The sequence below is a fragment of the Rhea americana genome, unplaced genomic scaffold (genome assembly GCF_003343005.1).
Source record: "Rhea americana isolate MKP2758 unplaced genomic scaffold, rheAme1 scaffold_61, whole genome shotgun sequence".
Taxonomy (NCBI): domain Eukaryota; kingdom Metazoa; phylum Chordata; class Aves; order Rheiformes; family Rheidae; genus Rhea; species Rhea americana.
In genome coordinates, this window is record NW_028186768.1 from 2178363 (window position 1) to 2205511 (window position 27149).

The window sequence follows — 27149 nt, forward strand, 5'->3', positions numbered from 1 at the left end:
CTTTGGAGGAGAAGAACAAGACAAATAACAGATACTCTAATTTGGTACCAAAATCCTCATCTGGAATACCTTGGAGGACTGGTTGTTGACAGTGATATGTAGAGGTCTTCATGCATAACTTAGTGGTCTTAAGAGTTTGGAGGAACCTTGCTTTCTCCACTGACTAGATAGGTAGTCCAGGGGGCACTAGTTTTCTAATGAAACACCTAAGATAACTGCCTGGAAGCATGTATCTGACTCATAAACCTCTATTCCTGCCACTAGGGAGCGACAAAAAATCATACTGCAGCAGCCTGGGTCACCACTATAAATGCCAAGAGTAAAATAATGCCCTGCTTAGAGCCTTCTATTCAGGCAACTCTTCCTAATGCTAAGGATATTAATACATTAGGAACTATATCAGCTTAACGGTCTAGTGTTATTGACCTACTGGCTTATTATTCCCTGTTTCCATAACTGTGAAAGACTGAAATCTTCTGAAATCTTAATGCCAGAGAACAAGCTCTGGCCCATTCTTGGATACTGGAAGCATCATGATCTAAAAATGATGCTAGAGGCCATTATCAATTGTCTGGGTAAAGCTTTCCAAGATGACAGATTGTGATGCAGTGACACTGCTGAATGAATGATGAAAAGAAGAAAGTTTCTATTGATGCAGAAGGATCTGGCAATTACCAATGATGGAAGGAAAGAAAATGCTGAGAAAAAGCACGTCAGTAATAATGGCTTCTAGTAAATTATTACATCATTGCAAAGTTTGCTTTAGTAACAACTATCCTCAAACAGCAGAAGAATGGATACCCAATGGAGCATTAGCACCTGAATGGCATTTCTTAATGGTCCCTGGGTGTTATTTTAGCTCTCTTTGGAGAATAGGGGCACCTAGTCAGTCTGCATGAATGCAATGTGTGAGATGGCTTATGACATTCGAAGCACTGACAGCAGAATGCTTTTCATTTAAGGAACAACTAGACAGAAACTACTGCATTGCTGGAGAGTTATTATCCTCTTGAGCCCAACATTTGTATGCAAAGGAAACCTGTCTTTCACTTTAAGACAATACGCCCCGCACAGCAATGTGGTCTAGTATTTCGTGTCAGGTTTAGGAGTTCTGTGCCATATTCTGCCACTCTGGGCAAATAACTTACTTCAGTGTGCCTGTAAAATTGGGTTACTGAGTGCTGAGARTGTAATAGGTGCTGCACTAAGTCTCGAGAGCTGGGTTCAAAACACAGCTTTTCCACAGCCTGTCCATGTAACCAAAGCATTCACCTACCCTTCTGAGTTTCCCTATTTCTAAAATGGGCTCTGAGTGTCATGAGGATTAATTTGTAGATGGGGATGAGATAGTAAAGTGTTGGCATGATGGAAACCGAACGAGCGCCATGACCCAGAAAGAGATGCTCATGGCCTGCTTAGGCACTGAAAACATTTTAAGAGTTCTCAAACTTTTCGAAGATTGTTGTCAGCAGAAATAGCATCCTGAAAAATAATTACTTACTGCAAATAACACATAAGACTGTAGAAGTGTTATCACCACTGAAAAGCAACTACATGTTTCTGATGTTTTTTCTAGGCTAGACAGCAGTGCATAGTGGAGGGACAGGTCACTGTTCGGCTCATTTGCTCACTGTTTGGCCATATTCTCCATCCAGTGGTATCATTCTGCCTCTGACTTTCCCCAAATTTATCTGCCCACCAAAGCCTAGTGGTCCTTGGAAAGAATTGGTCCTCAAAAAAAGATATCAAAATCAAGGCAAACAACTGATGATTTTTGCAGCTTCCCTGGAATTCCAAAATCCTTGCAAATGCTGAAGAAAGTAAACTAATTTTGCYGAACAGCATAGTCAATTTCTGTAGCAGTCTTCAGCCTAGGAAAATCACCCAAACTCATTGMTGGGGATCAGAATTGATGCAGGAAATCACAGTTTAATTGATAAGTTAGTCAGGGCAAAACCTTGTTTGCCTATCTTGAAAAAACAGCATTTTTAACTATTATGACTGCAGTGATTACTATCCTAGTATCTAGGAGAGCAAGCATGGACCATCTCAGTGAATGCTAATGCTCACCTCACAGCCTTTGACGCAATGAATCAGAGAAGGGTGAGGGTACCACTTGAGTCCCGCCGTGCAGACAACGCTCTAGAGGGGAAGAGAAAGAAAACTAGGTTATGACAAAGAAATCAGTGTCTAGAAAGCCAGTGTGCTGGCTTCTATGGCTCTCCTGTACTTAACCAATGAAGTTCAGTTCCTAACACCTCTTGTGTTCTCAGGACCTGGCTGTCCTCCAGGTATTTACAAGAAGTGTTGGACTTGACACTTGCAATAACAGAACATTTGAGATTAAAATAATATTTAAGGTTCTCCTAAAATGTCATGTCCAATATTTCACTCATGGTGGGGGAATGTGGCAGGGAAAAGCAAAGGCAGAGGTCCACTGTCTAGCTCTCGAGTATGGGGGTGATATTTTAGGAATTCATTTAGGGATTTTTTTGGTGCTGCAAATCACTGCTCTATTTCATAACCCATCATACCCGTGTTTCTTGAAGACAGAGAAAACTAAAGATGACCCTTCAGATTTTTGCACCAACCTGTAGATTTTAAATAGAAGAACCTCCCCTACACTCCTTCAAAGCAACCCCCAAAAGGACAACATTTTCTGTTACATTATATGAGTTTTATAATAATGGCTGTATCAAATATGCTTACAGATATTCTATGGGAAAAAATCTGGAGTGCCCTGTTATGAGCAAAAATGAGATGCCAGCCTGCTCAGCGATGACATACCCAGGACAGCCATTGTTTGGCCACAGAGGTGGAAACTTAGATTTTAGAAAAGTGTGAGCAGTTAGTGGAGAAAGTGCTTCAATACCATCGATGTCAAGGTAAAGGGACTCCCAACCATTCATTGTGACATTCAGCACAACATTCATTTTGGGTTATCTTCTACAGACAGAAAACGAGAATGGTCAGTTGGGCAAGACAAACCTGTGGGCACTTGCCAAAGGACCGGGGTAGGAGTTGGATGGAGGCCTAGGAGAGGAAGGGACTAATGTTTGGGAAGACCTGACGCACAAGCCATCCCTTCCCCTGTTTATTTGAGGGCTAATTTAATCCATCTGCAGGGGAACCTCAGCATGTTTTTACAGTTTCTGTCATTTGAGGCTTACCTGGCGTGCACTAGAAAAAGGACTTTTATACTATCTGACTTGGGCTGTTTATCTTTCCGATGCTCTCGGATTTTCCACTATTAGTCAAGCCCAGCTTGCCCCACCTGCCTTGCAACAGGGCCCGTCTGTGTGAGAGGAGAAGAGGCCGGGGGAGGAGGATGTTGTTTATCCCCCGAGAGGGAAGCTGCAAGGTGCAGGGGCCCTGCGGTGTCAGACATTCCCGTAGTGCGTTCTTGACAGACAGCTGGAGATTTCCAGGCTGTTGCCTGCCACAAATGGCAAGTTATTTTTTTCTCTCTTCTGTTTATTGCACTTCAGAGGGAAAAGAAAGGAAATTTTTCTAGGTTTCAAAATAAACAAAGCCAGTCAACAGACCAGGAAAGGGGAGAGTAAAGCAAGCCATTCAAGAGCATTTGAACCCAAGACTTAAACCAAAGGAGAAAAGAAAACAGGCTTTTCCCTCCCATGCCCAAGCCTAGCCAAACAATAAAGATAGAAAGTGCATTGCTGAAGAGTCTCTCATGTTCCCCTGGTAAAGAGCATCAATATTTATAAAACAGCTTCATATATGTGAATATCTGCGAGAGTTTGGATCTAACACAATAAGCCAGATGATAGCCCTAAAAAGGCATTGACCGAACAGAAAAAACTAAGCACTTGGAATGGTCAGACAGCTACCCTTGTCGATACATCCTCCTGGCATGCACCAAACCTTTCCATGTTGTTGTCTACCTGCCTATGAGGCTGCTGGCAAAGGTAGTCCAAGAAGCAAGGGCAGCTTTGAACAGGCTTTTAAAAAAGGAGCTTTCCAAGTTAAGATGAATCCCCAACAGTAGATTTTCTGGCTATTTTGCTGAACCTACCAATGCTAAAACCTCAGCAACTATTGAGTTTTGTCCTTCCCCTTATACGACTGTCCTCTCCTAGGAAAGCACACATCTGTGCTCTCACTCAAGGTCATCTTAAATCCCAGTGGTTAAACAGCCTTCTTCTGGACAGTCTCCCAGGGAAGGGAGAGCAGCCCTGGATCGCTCTCCATAGCCTAGGCATGCCAACTTGCCTTGTGCTAAATTAATCACAGGACCAGTGGCACATTCACTTTGCTACCAGGAAAGGTTTCAGATCCAAGCAAATAATCAGTGAGAACATGCAACCATGAACACCTCTCACCTCTTCTCCTCCCCAGTGGAGTCAGGGTGTGCCAAAAGGATTTGGGTGGCAGTAACAGCACACCAGGCAGAGAAAGTATATATACTTCAAACAGACAATACCGCAGTCTGGCACAGGAATGTGCGCACAACTCAGATGTAGGATTTTTCCCAGYCTTTCTTACATACTAGCCCTAAGCCAGGCCCTGACAGTAATCTCCAAATGTTGCTGCAGGTTGAGCATTTCACAGTACCCTCTGCTCAGTGATCTGTCCTGGCAGGATGTCATTTCTAGGTCCTGTTCAAAGTGCTGGAGCAGAAGCCTCTCAGTGTTCTAGCCCCAGTTACTCTGCTCTCTCCTAGGATGATTCCTCTGGCAGCAGAGAYCATTAGGGCTACCCCAGCTAAATTCAATCCTGCTCCTATTCACAAAGCTGGAAGCAGAGTACGGTCTGGGAAGAGCCCTTGGCATTCCTTGCTGGTTCTCCAAACCCTGAATTCACACCACAAGGCCTGTTTGCATCTTGAAGCACCTGCTGTGACATGCGCAGAACAACGGGATGCAAGGGGATGCGTGTGGAGGGTGGGGTGGGGGTGTACAGAAATTGGGGAGGATACAGCTTGCTGGGCATGTTGTGGTTCTAACAGGTGCAAAGGCACCTTAGGATGCTGCACAAGGCAACTGAAACAAATAAATGCGTAAATATTAAGCAGCGGTATGGAAGGCACTACTGCAGGAGCCTTGTCAGTCAAAGATTCAATGGCATCAGTATGAACAGAGAGGAAACTGGATTTACAAGGCCAACAGAAAGCATTGTAAAAGGTGGATGGGATGGAAGGATCCCATCTACCACTTGCAAGGCAGAGCAAAGAGGGAATCCCATCTGGCTGCTGACTACGTGAGAGCAAGTGGGCTCTTTCACTTCCCAGGCGCCGATGCCTGCTCCCAGCCGCTGCGGTGACATATGCCTCCCTGCTGGCTCCCGGCTGCCCCTCGCACGTTGGCTTCTGCAGCACAGCTGCCCTCCTGGTCAGGCCTTGCTACTTAGCCTTGTATATTGACTTTGGTTGTGTCCCCATCCCATAAATGCCATTCAGCTACATCTGCGGTTTGGTGGCTGTGACTCCATCTGTTGTGAAGGGAGAGGAAGCTGGGATATGGTCCCACACTAGGTAACAAAGAGCCAAGAAAGCAAATCAAGCTGTCATTTTCTCCTTGTGAGGGAAGACCCAGTGCCTCCGGTCACAGCGCTTCCCTCCCCATTGTGGCAATAACACAGTGATGTCAACCATTTGAGGGCTGCAAAGGGGATTAGGTTTCCCTGGGAGAGGCCCATGGAGAGCTCTCCTCCACCTAGATGGGTCAAGTGTCCCCCAGGGCTGAAGTGCAGGGACTGGCATCTACTGGTCTYGACTAACTCTCTCCTCAGGCACTAAATGAACATGACAATTAACCATGGGCTTAATATCGCAGTGGTGAGGGGATCAGCAACTGCTGACAAGGGAGGAGAGACACAGTTCTTTGTGGTAGTTTCTTCCTGTAGTTACAGACGGGGTGGGAATTCCTGGGTTCTCTGTCACTGCATTGCCACATTGCAATAAGTCATTTCACTACTCTGTGCCACAGTTTTCCTGCTGCAAGATGAATCCAATATTCACAGCAAAGGGAGAGGGGAAGGAAAGAGGAAAGCTGCAAAGCTGGAATAATTAGGGACAGATTCTGGTGGTTCACACTGGAGTACTTAAGGTAACAATCATTTCCATGATTGTTCTGGACATGCAAAATCCTAAGGGTTGTGATGCCTGGGTGCAAGCCATATGGGAAAACACATACTAGCAGTGGGGTAGTATCCAAGGAGTCCAGTGTGGCTATGGCCATGCTTTGTCGCAGCTGGCAGGCAGAGTCGGGGCACTCCAACCCTTTCAAGGCCATCACCTGCATGCACGTGCTCCATAGTACTTGCCCCGCTCCTGCTCTGCACAAAGGCAAGGATCTAAAGTCAGACAACGCATTATGGCACCCAAGAAGAAATCAGGCGCCTGCTCTGTTTCTCTACAGTCAATGRGAAAGAGCAGTCAAACTGCCCTTCTGAGGCATTTCATTTCGTCTCCACTGTCAATACAGAGTCTTGGCAGCTCTAATTATAGATGTCTTCAACAACTCTCTGCCCCTTGCACTTGGATGTTACATAGGAGCATGGGCCATATTGGGGTGGCAATAAGTGCTCCGAACATGGCCTGCCACAGAACAACAGACACGTGGAAGACTTCAGGTGAAATTTCTTCTTTCATGATGATTTGGAACAGATGAACCACATCATTGCATATTTGCACCGATTTCGGCAAACTATTTTAGACCCAGTAGAGCAACTCAGCCTAAAACAATTATGAAAAGCACATTGGTATTTTGACATTTTTCTAAATGAAATATCTGTTGTTTTGTTTTTATTTTAAGAGGACATTTAATTTCCAAGTTTGTTTCATTTTTATTTATAAAAAAAGTAAAAAAAAAATCCTTGGAAATGAAATGCTAAGTTATGTTCAGACCAACGTGGGTTTTCTCCAGCTTTTTGGTTCACCAAAAATCACAACAACAAAAAAGTCACTTTGGTTAAGAGAAAACATTTTTTTTTAATTTGACAGAACTTCCAGCGAACCGAAAAATCAAGTGATTTGCACAGCTCTGCTCTAAACAACTCCCAGAGGAGAGATGATTCCCTCTTCCCACTTTGCTTCCATAACAGCTGTTGCTTTAACAGCCACACACAAATATTTTTTTTCTTGCCAGCCCTCCCTATGCTTTATCTGTGCCTGTCTTGAATGTTAGCTCCACAGATAGGTCCTGCCTTTATCTGTTTCTCATACTGCACTGAATTTGTACATTACTTGTACCTAAAATTAAGTACATAAAAATATTTCTTTTGTGTCACTCAAGTACTCTGACATCCACAAGGACTCCTATGTAAATGCAAACGGCTGCTGACTTTTCCCACAACGGTAAGCTCTCACTGAACGCGGATAGAGATGCAGTGTACTATTAACGACAAAGCAGCTTGGCGTGGACACCTTCCGCAAAGGCATCCGAGTCCCTGTCTCTGCAGGGTCTCCTTGACCCCACCTGTGGTGACATTTCTCCCATTTCAGAGCTCTGTGCAAGGCACTGACTTCCAGTGGGTGACTTCCCCTTATCTGGAGAGTTGGATATGATGGATGTTGTTTTACAGTGTCCAGCAAAAAATTTCCTCCAGTCTTGTTTTAGTATCATCCTTCTGGTCTCGTGCAAGTCTTTGCCTTTATGGCCCGTGCATACACTACTGCARCTGGACAAGAAGAAACCTTGCTCAACCCAACTTGTACCTGTTCTGAGGGACACAGCCCTCTGTTTCTAAAGGAGGTATGTTTATTGACATTCAGAACAGAGCTGCTTTCTCTTTGTGCCCCTAAGGGCTTGCCTCCATCTCCTAATACATGTTTTAAGGCCCAAATCTCACATACTAGTTACGGAGCATTTCTGGGATCAGATTCATATCTGTTCATAGTCTAAAACTCTTGTAAGATCCTCATCATAAGGGCAAAAAAGGACATATTTACCACGGTACACTTGGAAACCATGAATTCTCCTCCATCCCTCACTCCCCTCATCTCCCCCTTTACTACTATATGTTTTCCCTGCTGCCTAATGAGCCCTCCAGAGACCTGTAGGTATAAAACTCATTACAGCTCCCTCTGTGTACCAGCATCAATAAATGAAGGAGCACAGCAGAGAATGGGAGGGAAGCTGTCACTGTATTTCACCATGAATTACAAAACCACTTTAAAGTCTAGCGCTCAGGAAAGCGCCAGTGAGAAATTGCCCCTAACATAGAGATAGGGGTTTTCTTTATGTTTTAGGCCAGAAACTTGGCAAAGCCTAGGCTTAGGCAGTAATATAATCTCAGCATCTGGAGTGAATGGGAAGCGAGGAAGGATACTGTGCGCTTGTCATATTCTCTGGGCTTATGCCTCCCAGCCCTTTCCAGAATTTATTCTATTGCTTGGTATGGCTCTGTGTGAAGTAGAGAAATATAAAGTGGCTGAGATTTTCAGAACAGCTCGCTGCCCACAGCTAAGGCCTGATTTAAAAAATCCCAAACCCTGGGTACACATTTAGGCATATGGAGAAGCAAACAGGTTTTCAAAGCTGTTCAGTATATATGGAGCGCTGTGTTGGCTGCCCGTTCTTTTATTAAATCTAGCTCAAAGTGTGTAAAACATGGGCTCCTGTAAAGCTGGGGCCAAGTATGTCAAAGAAGACAGTGTTCATTCAAGCACCACCAGTAAGTAACCTGCGCTCTGTTTGCGTGTGATGTGCCAGCTTCTTCTGACATGCATTTGAGCATGTCTAGAAAAATGTCTACACCTGCATAAATACTGTCTATGCACAAGCGCCTGTTTACATGTATGGCTGGGCAGGACAGCATATTTATGTAGACAGCATGAGGGTTTTCATGAAGAATTGGAGTGCATCTCCTGCTGGCATCCAAGAGCAGGTGTGTAGCCAAATAGCTATTTGCTACAAGTGGCACGTGTGTGTATGGGTGAGAGTGCATGTTCAAGGCACCATACAGGGGAGTGCATGTCCCCACAGAGGCAGACTGATAGCAGCGGGTGCCGGAGGGTGCACAGGACTGAATGGGGGTGCTGCGAGTTGCTAATGCTGTCTGTGCATTTGCAGTGCACAGGAGGAAGAAGTGGTGACCTCTGGAATGGGCTGTGCTGAGTAGGCATCTATCACATGCGGGAGAAGGGGAGAGGGGAGGACTCGGTGAGCTCTGCTGGTTTGGGAAATGAAATACCCTGTGTACCAGCTTCTTTTGTCATCCAAAAGCAGTGCAGAAAAATGCAGCCCAACCACTCAAAGTGTGCAAAATACTGAAGAGGAAGAAGAGAACAAAACCTGTCCTGTGCCCTTTCTCTCATTTTCCATCATGTTTTCCTGAGTAAAGAATCCTGTTTCCAGGAGACCAGACCCACTGTGGGTGCTGGGTGGATCTGAACATGCTGACTTGGGACCTTTATCTCGAACTAACTTTTCCTGGGAAATCACAGAGAGAAACCCATATGGAGAGGAAGGCACCATGTTGCTAGAACAACATGCAAAGAAGAATAAAGTTCAGAAATTCTTTTCTAAAGGGTAGAAGGGTTTCCTTCATATATTTCTTTTCACTGGACAAACTGAGGGTAAAGCTACCTTTTTGCTCACTGCATGTAAACTTGTAACAAGGTGATACAGTTAGTAAATTCAGCAGGCACTGACCTTCACTCTTTGAGGGTTCATCCAGTGCTGGATGTCTTGCACAGTCTCATTCACACGCAGAAGGATGGGCTCATGACTGTGATCCAGGCATGAGGTGGTACACTCAGCGCCTGCACAAAACATGGAGAGGATAAAGCTAGCAGCTTCTTAGCTTTTCAGTATCCTTCCCGCTGAAGGATAGGATTAGAGTTCCTTTTTCTTAAATTGCAATTAGCAGTCAACAGTAACTATCACATATCTTGTCGCCACATATGAAATGCTGAGCACGTCCCATAACATCTCAGTAGAAAGCCATGGGGGTGGCATATATTCCAAGGCCTTTTCTTATGAGCTGTCTACCTAGGTCTTTCTCTGGCTATTAACTCCAAGGAGGGGGTCAGATTTTGTTCTTTCAGATCACCAAGAAGGTCTGAAGGTTTTTCCATTTCAAATGCTCTTTCAAGCATTGGGACTGATTAAGGAGAGGCCACCAAACTCATCTCACCTATGACATGACAAAAATCTTACTGTTTGATCTGTCAAATTTAAAGGCCTTCAATAATAATGTTTTGGACAGTGATCAAGCCTAACGATATTCAGGCGAGCTATCACCTAAGTCCCATATTTGATAGAAGTATGCAGAGAAGTAATGATGGCTTTGTTCACACATAAACCTGCTTTTTCTCTGATTAACTGTCATGCCCTGTGGGAATCCTGTCCTTTCTTTATTAAAACATGCTGTGATACTCTGCAGCAATATCCCAGAGCCCTGTGGTGACACAACCATAAGCCCTAGTGTGTTGGACCATTACCATTTCCCCCCTGGAAAATCACTCTTGAATGGCACAGCTGCTGCAAACATGTCATTAGGATTTCTGCACTCCAATCAGTGTTGGAGGTGGAATTAATTTCTGCGCTGGTTTGGAGAGCTGAACCTTTGGCTCAACATACAYCTCAGCCTGGAAGGGCAGATTAGGTGTCTGAGGAATTACCGAAGGTGTGTGGGATTCATAGTGACCACGACTGGATGCTATTATTTTCCCCACCTGCTTCTGCCTTCTCATATACTCCCACATGGAGGAGCAGAGGGAACAAAGCAGCCCCAGTTTGTTTAGCCAGCGAGGCTCGTGGAGAGCTCGAGGTTTGTTTTGCTTTCCTAGCGCAAGCGGTAGCGGCTTCATGAACTCGCTGGATAAGCGCCCATTAATACCAGCCCTACCGTGCACGAGTGGACAGAAAGTCTTCTTGGAAGGACATCTATCAGGCTTCCAAAAACTCACGAAAAAAAAAAGAGAGGAAAACCCAAACAACCTGATCCTGAAAGGTGGTGCTAGGAGAGCCTAACAAAGTGTGTGGTATGTCTCCATCTGCTGAGGATAAGAGCCAACCGCTGATGTGCCCTTCTGGAGCTATTCCTGCAGCTCCAGTGAGAGCCATGCTCTAGCTGAGGGTCCACAGCTCGGGCCAGGCAGGAGGCCGCCACGGCAAGTCCTTTGCCTCCACGAAGGCTGCACCACCCCTGCTCAGAATCGGGCCCGCTGGACCTTGCTGCCAGGGATGGCCACCCCAGCGTGGCTGGCAGCTGTCCCCAGCAAGGCTCGGGCATGAGAGGAGCAGAGGAAGGTGATCACCCACTGCCAAGCGGAGCTGCAAACCCTCCCCGCTCCCAGCGCAGGGAGATGTTCCCCTCAAACCCAGCATTTGCTATTTCTCTCCTTGGAAAAACCTGCCTGCCCCTGGTAGGTAACCTCATCTCAAGGGTAAAACGCCTCGCCACATTAAGAGTCGCTGCAGCCTGCTCGCCGCTCGCTCTCGCGCCCTCCGCCGCGCTATTTACACTTACGGAGAGGAGCGGGTCGGAATTGTTTTGATATATGATCTGTAATTGGCATCATTACAGAGCGGTGATCTCATCCAGGTCGTGTTCTCCTCCCCGGGGAGGGAACGCCGGCAGGCTCGCGGTCCCTCACCCGGCTGTGCTATAATGAGGGAGCCGCACAACGTGGAACGCTTTCTCCAAGTTCAAAGGGACAGCGCAAGGGGAGGAGGGGGCCTGGCGCGGGCTGGGAGAGGGGGCGCAGGAAGGGGCCTCGCACACCCGGGGTCGGCGGCAGCCGGCGCAGCTCACGTTGCAACCGTTACAGCAGGGACACCTCACGAACGCGGGCTGAAAATAAAGTCTACAGTGTATTCCTCTGTCCCCTGTGTGGTGGAAGAGGTGGGGGGGACAGATTACAGAAGTGTAAGAGCAAATTCAGGTACCAGCCCTTTATTCTGAGGGCTGGATGCATCTCCTGTGTAGTTTGGCTTGCTGGCTGCCCATTAAAACCAGCTGGCCAAGAAGGGACATGCTGAAACTGGAAATGCTGCATGGTGTAGGCAGTTAGTATATGTTACATGATGCCTGGCCTCCAAAAGCTTCATGTTGCCTAAAAGCAGTTCTTTCACTCAGGCAAATTGGTCCACAAGAGAAGGTGACTTCAAGGACTCTAGCCTCCTTCCTTCCTCCCTCTTGTTCCTATCCTGCTCCTCTCTCCCACTTCTTCTCCCCCCCCCACCACATCCCTCCGTGGCAGGCGGCCAGGGCTGATGCTCACAAACCTATTCCGTAGCCGCTGGAGCACTGCAGCTTCAGGTGGCTGTTCAGCTGAGTGGGCAGAGCACACTGGCCCTGCATTTCCTTGCAGAGATGAAAGGAGCCACTCCAGGTGCCATCCTTCCGGCAGTGAATCACATTGCTACCACGGCCCTGGGAACGTGAAAGGAGATAACGAGGACAGTCACAAAAACAACAGCAAGAAAAGCAAATTCAGTCTGGGAAGTGAACAGCAGGCAGAGCCAAGCTGGGAACAAAGTTCTGCTGGAACGGGGAAGCCACTGGTTGGGATTGTCAGCCCTGGGGGGCAAGAAGGGGTTTTATTCCAAAAAATAAAAATAGCAGACTGCACATGCACACACATGCCTCTTCTGTGCAAGSTAATGTTTTTACAGGGCTTTTGTAAATTCTCTGCCTTAAAACGGACCCACTCTGGCTGCAAGAAAGGTGCATTCACCCTRTTTGCCCTCCTTCTTGTTGTCAAGAGGTTTGTGTTAAATGTAGATAACCTTTTTCCTCCTCCCATTTTCTAACTAGTTGCATCATCCTTGTCTTGAAAAAGAAAGAATCCCCAATGCCCATCTGAAGGAGAAACAAAAGCAGGACACCGAGCAGGGATGCTTAGCAGGGCAGAACGTGCTCTTTAGAGCTTGGCTGCCTTGAGTGACAGCAAGTGAAGAGTCTGAGACAGACATGCACTGAGGCAGGTGTAAAGGTGAGAAAAAAATCCTCTGGCGTGGGATGGTGAAGGAATAGAATATGACATTTCTCTTATAGAAAAGATCCTCTGTACAATACTGAAGAATGAATACCAAAGTCCAAGGGGAAATATCATGCCCTTTAGAAACAACAAAGGAGTGCACAAGGCAATCTTTTGTGAGATCTATGCACATGGCATTGGGGATTTCTGCACAAGCTGTTCTGAAGGATCTGTGAGCCTAACGACCACTGGATAATGTGGGACATTCAATAGGAGGATATCTCCTGTGGTTGGGCTCCAAACCTCCAACAGATGCTAGCTTGGGCCATGCTGACTGGCAGCATCATGCAGGATCTTTGCTCCTCTTTGCCTGTTTCACATGCCAGGCATGTTGTCTAYCATCCATCCACTAGGGTCTTGGAGATCATGCTGGATATCCTTGGGAATCCTTTAGCATGCTTTCTACCCTGGGATCCCAGACAGAGTTTACACTCACATCAGGCATGCTGAACTTGTCTTTGGAGCCACTCCCCCAGACCCACAGACCAGGGATGCACAGGGATCTGCAGAGGTCTCTGGCACCAGAGTAGAAGATTGCACAGCCTTCGGTGCCAGGTTTGTGTGTTATGTTTGATATTCTTATGCTTCCCTGCTCAGCTTTGTTCACGAACACAATGTTTGGTGGAGCTGCAAAGTGGTCTTACTGACAGACTACTGGATGGGACCTGTTTTCTCTTCTCTAGACAGCTGGTTATTGCCAGAAATAATACGAAAATCATATGAGAGGATAATGAACCAGATGGACTCAGTGTGTGATCCAGTTTGGTGACTTTCACCTAAGGATCAGTTTTGCAGAGATGGATTAATTTAGGTCTGACTGTTCATACGATTTTTGTACAACATTCAGAAATGGAAGAGCTTTGCTCTGGGTGGCAGGGCAGGGTACCTGCTTAAATGACCATTAGACTCCTCCATCTCTGATGTGGTCTGAGATATCATATGTACAGCTGAGTAATGATCTTTCAGCATGGTGACAAATTCAGGAAGAAATTGCTAACTGATAATTGAGCACAATTTGCTGTTTTAGCAAATGCAGTGAACTTCCACTGCAATTTGTGCACCAGAGTTCAACCATGATTTTTAAAGGTGAGCCATGAAACCTGATTTATGTTCCTGGAGTTGGCTGTGATTGAGGTACTATTGTATAGTTACTGTAATGTGCTTAGAGAACCCAGGATATCCATTGCTATAGTAACATCCTGTCCATCACTCCCTGACCTGTAAAATCTCTTGTGAAAATCCCTGCTGTGTTTCTTGCTTGGATGCAGCGTGCATTATCACCTTATATAGCTGAGAGAGACTTAGTGGGRTTTAATCCTTAAATAATTAACACCTCTCAAGTGGGTCTGGCTTGGGCCAGGAGTCCTCCCTCTTTTTCTGTAATTTATTTTCTGGGATATCTGGAAATACCTTTCCCTGCAAATCCCTTTCTCAAGATGGTCTCTCTCTTTTGCTCAGGATGCTCCTAGCTGAACAATCACTACAGTCTTCCTTACAATGAAGAGACATTTCCACAGCTTACTTCATTATTGCTCTAACCCCGAGTCTACTGCTTGTATCTCTTCATGTCTAGCTTATTTAAAAACAAACACATAAACTGGTAATACCAGTTGCCATTACACTGGTGGTCCTCATTACCCTGTACTAGTAGAGATGGTACACATCTTCCACCATGCTGATCAGTCAGAGCAAGTCATAGGTGCACAAGCCACAGATCAAGCATTACAGAGCCTTCCAAGCAAACTGCACCTACATGCAATACTAGCGACTTTTCATTTCACAAGGCCTGAAATCTCACATAAGCCTTTTAAAACCAGACCTTTTTCAGGTGCTCTGATACAAAGCCTCACATATTCTGAGGTTCTCTCTTTCTCATTCCCATGAAGCAGGCAAGTCAGCTCTGCAGGGAATGTGGGTAGCAAGTGCAGCTTCCTGGTCACACCAAATCTGATTGCTGTTTCTTCTGTAGCTGTGACCTTTACCATTTGGTGCAAGTATCAGAGATATCTTTCAGATTACTGGACCTAGAGCAGACCTGGCCCATTTTTAATACATCCTCGAAAACGGAAAATATATTCAAATTCCTTTGACAGAGCATTCTCTGCTCTCTGCACCGTGTATAGTAACAGCAGCTCCTACATCCCCCACTTGCACTTCCCAAATGTATTAAGCAGTAGCACTTATGGGGGATGTTACTATCTCACAAACTATAATTGCCTCTACTGAAGAAAACCAAGCATTTCAAACTAAACATTAAAGGCCAGGCCTTCTTCTGGTATCAGTTGTAGCTCCTAGGAAGTCAAAGGCAATACGATGATTTATGCTGAATAAGAATCTGACCCTTGATGTTTAATGACACCTTCACAGCCAGAAAAATATGAAAGTTTAGAGACAGTTTGGCCAAATAGTCATAATCCCTATAAAGTTAAACTACCATATGACACACACGGATATASTCATGATGGCAAAAAGAACTGGAGAGTAAAGAAAGGTAAAACAACAAACAAAAGTCAAGTACAGAACACGACAAGTGCATGCAACTGATGTCTTACTTGCTTTCATTCATTACTTCTTATTTCCTCCAGCATTAACATAATACCGGAAGCTATATTTGGTAATTCTCTAGCTAGGTTATAGAGCCACTTGAGGCAGATCTTTCAGCCACTTACTTGTCTGGAAAACAGCAAGTCACTCATTGTTAGTTCTCAATGGGTAATAATTAATACCATTACTACTGTGATAAAAAAACAGTTTTTCTTGGCTCTTCACAGCAGTTAATGTGTACTTGAATCATGTACTTCCCTTCTCCATCTCACTGCCCTTTTTCACACACACAAAGATGTGCTAGACTGGCATGGTACAGTGCCATGAGTACTAAACAAGCTGTTCCTAAGGTGGCCTGTCAAAACCTGGGGAATACGGCTTTGATTGGGAGTGCTCAGCCTAGACAGAAGCATTTCCACTCCACAGCCTATCCACTTCCAACACCTGAGGAAGGCTGCCCCTAAATCTGAACTTCTTCTTTGATGCTCTCACCTTCCAGGCTCAAGCCCAGTTCAGCAATCATCAAGAGACTGAWGAACAGAAAAACAGCAGTCAGGTGGGGTCATTCTCCAAAGCTCAAGGGTGTGGTGTGATCCTCTGAAGATGGATACTAAAGCCACATCCTACAAGGTGCTAACTTCTGGTCTGACAAGGGCTCAAGGGAGCTATGGCACTTGGTGCCATTCTCTGAGATGAAGGTCCCTTGAGGTCATATGGTGAAGACATGCTTTTATGGCTTAGATTATTTGGATATGAGTGACTCACCGACTGATTGTCATCATCTTCACACTTGATTCTGCACTCACTGTTGAACTGGAAGCCATTGGAGCACTGGTAGAGCCCATGGAACTTGGAAGGTGGAGGGTCACAGGTAACAGGCACGCAAGCTCCTGGCAGCCACGTGCCGTCTTGTGTGCACTGGATCTTAAAGGCTCGCCTTTCCAAGTAGAAACAAACAAGACCATTTAGTGAGCAGCTGAGTCAGCTAAGACCTTCTAAAGCCTCTGAGCTCTGCTAGCAGGTTGCAGGGGATGACTTTTAACACTTGGGGAACAAGTTGCGAATCTGCGTCATAGGGTCTTTGAGTGAAAATAATGATTATTTGCAAAACCAACATTTAACTGCCTAGCCTAAACTCCTCTTGCAGCTTTGGACACATATCCCCAAAACATTGCTTCCCAGGCTTGTGGGCTGTGGTTGGTTTGAAGTGGGTTTGTGTACAGTCAAAAATATACGATAGCACTAACTCTTTCCTGCAGAGTTTCAAATGGGGCTCCCCAGACTGCATATCAAAGGGTATTTCTAAGGTAACATCTGTTTTTTTGAGTATTGGCTACGATTTCCAAAGGAACTTAAGAGAGTTAGGTGCCTAAATCCCCTTGAAATTGCACAACTATCTGCATAAGGGAACTGTCCCGTGAAAATCCCTACAATACATAAAGCTTGTTACAAACAACCCATATTTCTTCTCCAAATCTTTTTAACCCATGGCTTCCTGAATCATATTGACTGCTTGGCATTACTGTTTCACGTACTTTCTTGCTTTTCTGGAGGATCCAGGGACATGGTAACCTGGTTTACATTTGTATTTGCAAAATGATCCCACTTTGTGCTTATCTTCTCGGCAGCGAGTAGTCTGAAGATCTGCATTAGGAACTATGGAGGGTGCTCTACACATTAGCTCACACAGAGCCTCCGGAAAAGACCACAGACCGTCCTCCATGCAGGTCAAGTTGCTGTTGTTTCCTGAAAAGGACAGTGAGTAAAGTTAACAACATTCAACAGAATACTTTTTTTTCCAAATGTCATTACACTCATAATAAATCAAAAGCTACCTTAGTTGGTTTGACAAATTCAGCCCTGAATTCATGCATTCTTATGCATTTGGTCTTTGTAAATGATGACATTACATCATTAAGGATTGTTTTCCAGAGACAATAGGCAGACAGTGCTTATTTCAGGAAATGCTACAGAACAGGGGAGCCACACTGGTTTTGTATTCTTTTATACTTCTTTTCTCTCCTATTTTGTTGTTCTTGTAATCTGAAAGAAGACCTGCCCCCTACATCAACTCCCTTCTCTCAAAAACCCTGGCTTTAACAGAGTGCTTGCTGCCATTACATTCTTTATTCTGCTTGTGTTATACTCCTTCCCTGAATCTGTCCTTTTTATTCCAATTCTGAGCAGTTTGGAGCAGCATCTGCTAGTATTAGACACACTACTCCAACACAATGAGGAGCCATTCTCAGCTGGGGACTCTCAGTCCTCGGGGAGTACTGTGATAAATATGATTCATAATACTCATTAGAGACTCGTTTTCCTTAGGAAGCTTGCTTGGTCAACACCTCAAAGGTAAAAGATACAATAGATTTATTTGCCTCTGCCATGACCTACTTGATTTCAGAATGTTAAGCTAAAAGTAGCCTAGTCTCAGTATATTTTACAGTCTATGATATTTTATAYTGTAAGTTAAAAAGGAATAAGCTTTTCCTAAGAAACAAAATACAGCTATGAGCCACTAACCCTTCAAAAATCCCTAATGCTCTATTGAAATCCCTGACCATTGCTGCAGGAACTCTATTCAACCCAAAAGACATATTTTCAACAGTAAGCCAACTTCTGAGTTATCCAAAATAACACTGACAAGCTGCTAACGCCAGAGCAATGCCATCTCTCTGAGGGGGAAGGAAGAGAGCTGGGGCATGAGGCTGGAATTCAAAGAAGAAGAAACAAAAGGCTCCAGAGGGCTCAGGAAGGTATGTGGAGGAGCCCTCTCGCCCTACCCACAAAGATAAGAGAAGCTTCATTAAATCAGCCCTGGCTTTCTTTCTCCCCTTCTCAATTGCAGATAATAGCAGAGGTATTTTGTGCAGAAGGGAGCTCTTTTCTAGAGCACCATCATGCTCCTTTGCTCTGACTCATGCAGCAGCTCTGCAGACCAGCCATGGTGATATCATACTCGCCACTGCAAAGTGATAAGCTGTGACATTACCAACAGTGGCTGTCATGAYGTCAGTGATTGAATTAGGCATGAGTCATTCAAACACCATTCTCCAGAAGCTTAGTGGCAATATCTATTAGTCATCACTGATGGCTGTACACCAAATGGTTCCTTTACTTCACAGCTCAGACAGTTTCCAGACAAAAGCGAAGTAATGCTGCACACTACAGCTGCACAAGCCTTGACCTAGGGATTTGGTTATTGTCCCTCAAGCTTCCTGCGCTGGTGTCATTAGYTCAAGTTCTTGTCACTTGTGACTTGTTTTACCTTCTGATGCATTGCAAGAAAAGCACCTGTCTCCTGCTTGGGATAATTTTGCATTCCTCCAAGTTGTTTATTTTCAGTTTTAAAAAATATTTTCCCATCAAGAAAATGACAGGCATTTTCAATGAGAAACCACCTCCTTACTGAAGAGGAACCTCTTTGTAACAAAGGAAGAGACTCCCTTGATAAAAGTCTCCCTTTTGAGTAGTTTTACCCTTCACTATGGGTTGCCTAGTTGAGTTAAAAGAATGGAACAATTTGGTTATATATGAAGAAATCAATATATCCTCTCATATGCCTCTTCTGGAAGATCAAAAAGGGCAATGTGCTAATGAGAAGAAGAGTGGATAGTGCTGAGAACATGATTGGGACTCTACCAGAAAAACAGCAGTGAAGGAGAAAGGGAGGGAAGAGGAAAGAAGGAAGAAGTGTGTGTTATTTTTAGGAAAATTGTAGTGACTCCCAAACAAGGAAGAGAGAAGAGAAAGGTCAGCTATAGAGCAAGATGAGTGTGGAAAAGRAGGGAGGTAATGGGAGGACTAGGAAAAACAGCAAAAGGGAACTGTGTCACTGGGACATGGGACTCTTCAGTCTTCTCCTGCCTTTTAGAAARCATGAAGGAAGCATATAAGGGAGCCTGACACAGAAAACAGAGAAGGCATGGGAAATAAGATGAGAGTGTTCAATTTGATTTATCCCCATGACTTTTCCGTGTTTTGATTGTATGGAAGCAATAGTCACTGCCATTACTGCTTGGCCAGCCTCAATCAAGAAAAGGTCAAAGGAAGGTAAAAGAGAGAGGAAAGAAAACTTAACTTTTAATATAAATAAACCTTCCCATAAACTCTTATAATTCTTCATACTTAAGATATCGTGAGTAATTCTAAACCAACAGGAATAATAATATATATTACTAGGAGACATTTCTGTTAGCTGTGCAGCTGTCCCCAACTCACTGCACACTCTCCAATACCTTTCAGAAGAGCAGGAGGCCGACAAGTGAAGGAGCATTTCTTGCCAAAGGTGGTCCCCTCACTGCAGTTGAATGTGGCTGGGTAGACATGGTACTGGTCTGGGACACCGCAGTCCACAGGCTCACAGGTCACCTGCTTGTTCCACTTCCCATCTGTGCAAGTCATGGTGATGCTGGACTCCATCTGAAAAAGATACATGACTAAAGACATAACAGCCAGCAAGGGAGAGGTCAAAACCATTTAAAGCTTAATAACATCCATTATTTTCATGACTTACATGTTAAACAAAACGGCTACTGAAAACATCYAGGTATCACAAAAACAGCATCAGAGAATCAACATGTATACATGTCCTTTGCAGTTTGAACCAAATCTTTACCCATAAAGAAGCAACAAATTGCTGAGGACAGAAATAACCTGTTCTATTTTTTACAACACTAGGATGTCTGACAATAATTATTGGAGGAATTTTAATGGAATTATTCTTGTTTTACCAACATTGCTTCATTTTCCAGCTTCTACTTGGTGAAGTTTGTTCCTTTCCCTGTGAAAGTCTGAGCTGTTTGGAGCTGACAGTTACCCCTGATCCTCTATCACCTGTGGAGTGATACAGTCATTTGGAGGTAATTGCCCATATATTTCCTGTACATTGCTGGGGTCTAAGTAAAAGCAAACCTGGCAAGAACCTGTTGGGGACTCCCATCCAAATCTTTCACAAGAGTCGTCTGTTACTATGGGACTGAGGTACCAAGGGAGTTGGCCTGGGTCACCCCAACACCGTGTTCAAGTATTGACARGTGCTGTTATCGCTTCTATTATCAAAGTACCCTAAGGCTCCAAACGAAATCAGGGCATGCTGCCCTGGCACTAGGGATGTGTATGCTTGAAAGACAGGCTTTTGCCTGGAGGAATTTGCAATGGACAGACCCAAGCCCATCCTGCCCATACTTTCACCTGGCACCTGGTCCAGAAAGTCACAAACGGCAGAGGTTGAATACAGAGTCCGTGTCTGTGCTGTGACTTCCCTAATGCCACTCATAGCTACATAGAAGCTACACTTCCATGGATTTGAGGAATAACTCAAACAATGAAGCAGACTGAAATCCTGGAATGCTATGAAAAGAGAGGGAGGGAGAAAAAAAAAGGAGGCCACCCTTCCAACACTCTGACTAAGGATTTACCAGGTGACCAAACAAAGAGAGTAGAACAAACAATATATCTACTTTTTAATTAAAAAGGGCTGATTAAAAAAATAGAGGTGAAGAATATGAAAGCAAGACTCTTCTTTCCCACACCACAATAAAGAGAGGGTCAGAAGAAAAAGAAATATGAGAAGTCCAAATATGTATTGTGGAAGGGGAAGATACCAGCAAAGAATCTGACCAAGTTGTACAGCAGCACTCTTATGCCTCCAGGGAATATTTTATTCAGGATTGCTACGCTCACAGGAGATCTGCACCACCAACCATTGATCTGGGTTTATAAAAGGAAGGGGAATTTTTCTAGCRCACATCAAAGGGACCTGGATTCCCTTTTGCAAAAACACCCTAATGGTTTCAACAGAAGTTCAGACCTGTCTCCCTTTGATATATGGTTGCATTTAGAATGGAAAAAGCAGTCCCAGAGCTGAGAAACTGGACACTTCCCAAGCAGGCACAAAATCCCTTTTCTAGACTGTGGAGTTTATTTAAACAAGGAGCAGTGCTGATGGRAAAAAAAAGTCTCTTTACAGATTTAGAGTAGAACATCCTGGGGTTCATGGAGTGCTCAGGTGGAGTAACACTCTAGGTCCTCATTTTCAACCATTTTGTTCCCCAGTGGCTGTTAATCTGTCTTTTYTTATCAGATAGTCTGCACCATTAAAAAAAAATATATTCTGTAGATGGATGATGACTTGAAGATGTCTGTGCTTCTACAGGAAGTTACTGTATGATTCTGATGGCCATTGAACAAGAGAAGGTAGCATACTTCCATGTCTTCATAATTCATACTCATAGCAGCAATACCACAAATGCCAGATATACAATCTACTGTACGCTTCAGAATCAGTTTTTAAAAGAAAAGTGGAAATTATGCCACCCCTATCCACCATTGGAGAGGATGTCCATCATTTTTAAGGTACACTGTCTGAATTAGTGATGTTGCTCAGGGCTCTGCCCAAGTGCACTGCAAGCCTACATGTCCTAAAGATTTCCAGAGGAGATGGAGATAATCTGAAAGCCAGGATCTTAGTCTGGAGACCAGAGAAATCTGTAATCTCGCTCAGAACTCAACACTGTAATTCTGCACTCCAGGCTTGCTTGCTCCAGTATACAGTAAAGCCTCTTCCATTAACAAATGCTACCATCAAATAACGCTTAAGCACCATGGCTGCCGGACACCTTGATCAGCAGAGAGTTAAAACAAAATCAGAATGAAGATTGCAGGTGCTATTCAAATGTTAAGGAAAAGACATGGGTCTTTCATTGTGTCCTGTCAGATGCCAGATTCATGCCAAGCACAGGAGAGTCATATCAATGCTAGGAGATTATAAATCCAAGAATTTAGTTGCGAGTCTTGGTGTGATCTAGTTAGCCCAAGCTAATGCTTGCAAGTGTATTCCAGCTGCAGTCTTCATTAGTAGAAAACTGAGAGACACTACAGTCTGTTGGAAATACAATGTACCTAGGCCCATTCTTTCCTTGGATGCTACTCCTAGTTAGCAGTATACTTCCACACTTTACTTCTGCCTCTGTTCTAGACCTTGATGTGCAACATTTAATCTCGCCATGGTTTTGACTCCGGACTTTCCCCTATGGTGCTTTCCCAACAAAAACACTAACCAAATCTGGGAAAAATCACCTTCTTCCAAACACTTACAGCTTCTCCKCTTCTGAGCACATTGGAAAGCTGCTTCCATCTAGAGAAGTAGTGCCCAAGCGTGTAAGACCCTGGCTTCTCAGCTCATTCTGGTAATTAGTTCTACACTTAATATGATAGAAGCTGAGGTTTTCAAAGTCAGAGTAAATAATGATAAATTTTAGAGCATATCTATCATTCAGTATCATCACTTCAATAAATACAAGCATATGAATTTCTGTAGCAGAACACAAAATAAATGGCTTTGCTTCAGTAGAGGCAAAGATTAGTGCATTTGATTGGAAAGGAAGAGGACATTTCTACCACGGAAGTTACTGTAGATGGCACCCATCAGCTTACAGTTTATCCCTTTTGCAGAATCCCCCACTTAAGGTAGAATCTTTGCAATGCTTGGTGGCAGTATACCAGCTGAAAGCCACTGATCCAGGAGCTCATCTTCCCCCCAGTACCAGGCCAAAGTTCAGGGATGTTTCCCAATGACTCAGACTGAGCAGGACTACCTTCATATCCTGCATCACATCTTTGTGGCAGCATCTGTGCCTGTCCTTGTAAATCTCCCACCCGACGTCCAAGTGGGCACATGCTGGTTTCACCTGTTTGATATGACAAAGTCATCCAGTTCATGGCAGTCCACATGAAGTACTTGGCTTTCTCCTCAGGTTTACTAGCTGCCACTTCGGGCACTTTGTGCTGCTTTGACTGGCATCACAGCAACTGCTTCCCTTCACGTCCTGCCTTCCAAAAGAAGCTTATGCAAGGAGGGAAAGAGGGGGAGAAGGTGACAAGGGGAAAAAAAGAAAAGGGTCTCCAAAGATACAGTGTCCAGTACAGTGAAGAYGATGCAAACGAAAACAAATCTGGTGTCAGAAAGATTTGTTTCTTGGCACTTTTAACAGCTTGTGAGAATTCATGTCTCCTTCCTGCTGCCCAAGATCCCAGCCGGCTCCTTCTTCAAGCGATGCTTCATGTGTGAAGTTTCCTCTCCTTAAAAACGAACAGCTGTGCCCTCCCCTCTAAGTATTCTTCCACTTCTGCCCACTACTGTGCCTCTAATTGAACCCACATGAGCTGTGCTTTCTTTTCCTGGCATGATTGATGATGCCTTTGCACAACATTAGGGAGCTGCTGGGTTTTAAGTAACACCTCTTGACCAGAGCAGCAGTGGTGGTAGCGTCAGAGAGAGATGACAACAAGTAACAGAATGAGCAGGGCTTTCAGTGAAGGACAAGGGGGAGGAAAGAAGTGAAAGACAAAGGGGAAAAAGTGGGGGGGAGAAAAGAAAAAAGAGTGATGGAGTTGTCATGGGGGAGTGAGGAAATCAGGGTAAAACGAAACATCCCAAGATCTTCTTTGTGAAAAAGAAACATGAAGGATCCCATCAATAGGCAAAACTTTTTTTTGTTGCTGAAGTCCCTAAATGAGGATGGGAGAGAACTCCAAGATATCGTAATGGCTTGGGTTTTTTTTGTTTGTTTGTTTTGTTTTGTCTTACAGCAAATGGCTTCTACTGCATATAGTGCTGATATATTTTGGACTTGGTGGTTTTATGGAGTTTAACAAAATTTGGGAGCAAGTGCTTCTCAGAGAGCAGAAACGAAGGATGTTTTTTTCCCTAAGAATGATTAGACATGGCTTCAAGGAGACRCAGAGGCCAGGAAGTTCAGGAACAGTTAGGATGACTTTCAAAAGCCCTTCAGATGTAAAAGATTGATTTGAAATATGACTTATGCTCCCACATCTCTGAGGTGCTTTTGAAAATTTTTCCTTTAAATCTCTGTTCACATTTTTTAAGCCTTTCACTGAAATACTGAAGGAAATTTGGTTCAGATGATAAACCAGGGTGTGTTCATGGGACTGTCAATCATCTTCATCAGCCTGCAGTGGTCACAGGCCACTGATGTTCAGTCTGCTCTTTGAGACATTGCACCTCACCTCAGTCTCCTTCCTACCCAAGAGTGTGAAACATCAGGAAGTGAAAAGCTACTTTCCTTCCTTCTTCTTGCACAGGCTCCCATGCTGTCAGCTAAGTGAGAAAAAAATAGCTCAAGTCCTTCAAATCAGTCAATCAAGCAAAATACCCAACTGAATAACAACAGTGAAACAACCAACAGCTTTGTGCAAAATTCCTCAATCATAGCATACAGTTCCTGTGAATACAGATAACAATCCACATGTCCTGTCTCATCACCAAATGCTTGTGATCAGAAGAAGAACTGAAGCTGGGAAGCAATTGTGGAATGAGCACAATGCAATTCAATACAACAATACAAGGAATCCAAACCATGGATTCCAGAGTTTCTCAGATAATTCATTTCTCRCATGCAAGTTACAGAAGTTTTGGCTTGAAGCACCTGACACAAAGAAATAAAACAAGATGATAGTGAAAGAAACTGTCCATTCCTACTCAGCAGATCTCCTAAGCACATGCATGAACTTTAAAACATGTGTTTAAAATGCTCCACTAAACAGGGATAGTGTTAAGTACATGCTTCACTCCTTTGCTGATTTGAACAGCACAGAGCAAAACAAAGCCATAAGCTTCAAAAATTTTTTTTATCGGTGGAAGGAGATGATAAAGTGCAAGAGTAGATCAGGGTGAGAGGAAGCGTGTTGTAATAGGCAGTGAATCATGTTAGCTAGGGGTGTTAAAATCCTCCACTCTTGTCATATGAATTTGATCAAGGCTTTAAAACCAAGGTTCTCAGAACAAAACCATACCGTAACAGTTGGCTGAGCCTCCTCAAAAGGTACTTTTTGCATTTAAACAACACAGGGCTGGTGGAACATGCTTAGGCTGTTTTATTTGGTTTTGGATTCCTGTGCGTTTAATGTACAGATCTCTTCCAACTATTTCCTGGTTCAGTCATTCAGGCTTGTTTGAGAACTTGTTTTCTGTTCTGTAAAAATGCTCAGCTGGAGCTAGGGTTCTGGTGCTGATGCCAATTAGGATGGAAGAGGCCCAGCTCACGGGGTCCTGTATTTGTTTTGTAATTGAGTTGAAAGGGCTGACTCATTCCCCTCCACTCTGTCTCCCCCCTCTGTGAGCTTATGAAGAACACAGTATTTCACAAATACAGACAGGCTCCGGAGAGCGACTGCCTGCCTCCAGCCCCCACCCTGTCCCCAGATGTGCGTGCTGCCCGTACAACACACAAAGGTGCACATGTGGGTTACCGCAGTTGTGTTGCACTTAGAGGACCCAGTAGCATTTAAGAAGTGAACACAAACTAGAGTGGGTCCACTCGAGTACCTRCAGCGGGTCCACATCTCCTGCATGCACTAGTCCCAGCGGTGCACCAATGCTGGGCCATGCTACGCACACCCTTGGCCTCAGAGACAAAGAAGCAGCATTTTCTGAACATTTAAAGAAATGTGCAGTTTTCCACAATACCCCCATCTCTGCATCATGCTATGTTTCTGTGACTGCACTGTTATTGCATAGTTTAGGGAAAGCCAGTTAGCACTCCCTGGTCCACTAAGGTGGGTCTTTGGTGCTTTGTTTGAATCTGAAGATATTTAGATGCTTTTTTCCCCCTTGATGTCACACATTTCTGCAATGCCACAGTGTGCTTGGAAGCAGACAGACTGAAATGCTGCRAAGGATTTAAGGGATTGTTAGTCCCCAACCAAGGAATAAATACAACAAATTTTGCCTAGGAATGGGTTGTGCAAAAACAAGCAAACAACACTCCTACCCTACCCCCCAAAAACCTTGTTTCRTTGAATAGGACCAGTCATGTCAGAGAAGGCCTAAATACACATTTAAGCCACTTGCATTGAACATTTTTAAATTTTGAAAACACTTGAGATTTGCTAATTGCTAGTACTTCTTTCTAAAAAGTGAGGTGACTTCTGATGAGAAGAAATAYTTGGATGTTGCCTTGCCACAAGGCTAGGCTCAGATTTTGGACTTTAGAGTGAGTTGATAAACTTCTCCATGCCTGTTTGCTCATTTCTGTTTTGTGGGCCATACAGAAACAGCAGAACAAACCTGGCTCTTGCTGAGATCGTCATCTCGCTGGACTTGCAAAATGTAGCCTGTCTGGCAGCTCACACTGCAYTGGGCACCGTTGTACCAGCCACCACTGGTGCAGTTCAGCAATGCATTCTCAATCTCCAGCTTTTGGCAGTCAGTGGCTTCGCAAGAGTAATGGACGCAGCTAGGTGGGAAACAAGAAATAGCATTTTCATTCATTCCACTCAGTTCACTCCACAAAAGTGTGCTTGTCTGGCTGATGAACTCATCACTCATCAGACAGCAGGTAAATGGATTGTACGGATTGCATTGTGACTCCCATGGCAAAGTGCTCCCTACCAAAGAGCACACCCTTTAGGTACATATTCTGAAGAGCGGGGACAGTGGTAACGGTGATGACAATGCAAGCAAATTGTGTATCTTTTGGCAAAAGGGAAAAGCCTGCCAATTCTGCAGAATTACTTTCTATTCTGCAATATTCATAGAGGAGAAACAGCATGAGTAACAGCACTGTTGCCTTCTGACTCCTGTATGAACATGCATGTAGCACATCCCATGAAAGTCCTCTCCCTCCAAGACCAA

General features: G+C 44.3%; 1 protein-coding gene across 2 annotated transcripts in view; it reads right to left on the bottom strand.

Moving 5' to 3' along the window:
* The window catches only part of PAPPA (pappalysin 1), a 181889-nt gene that overhangs the window by 14441 nt on the left and 140299 nt on the right, over positions 1 to 27149 (bottom strand). For both annotated transcript variants that reach the window (XM_085320021.1, XM_085320020.1), the window contains exons 14-20: positions 26583 to 26751; positions 19732 to 19915; positions 17029 to 17239; positions 16259 to 16430; positions 12195 to 12342; positions 9615 to 9724; positions 2071 to 2142 (exon numbers count right to left, since the gene is read on the bottom strand). In XM_085320021.1, coding sequence (XP_085176147.1) covers positions 2071 to 2142; positions 9615 to 9724; positions 12195 to 12342; positions 16259 to 16430; positions 17029 to 17239; positions 19732 to 19915; positions 26583 to 26751 — 1066 coding nt within the window. The remainder of the gene's footprint in view (positions 1 to 2070; positions 2143 to 9614; positions 9725 to 12194; positions 12343 to 16258; positions 16431 to 17028; positions 17240 to 19731; positions 19916 to 26582; positions 26752 to 27149) is intronic.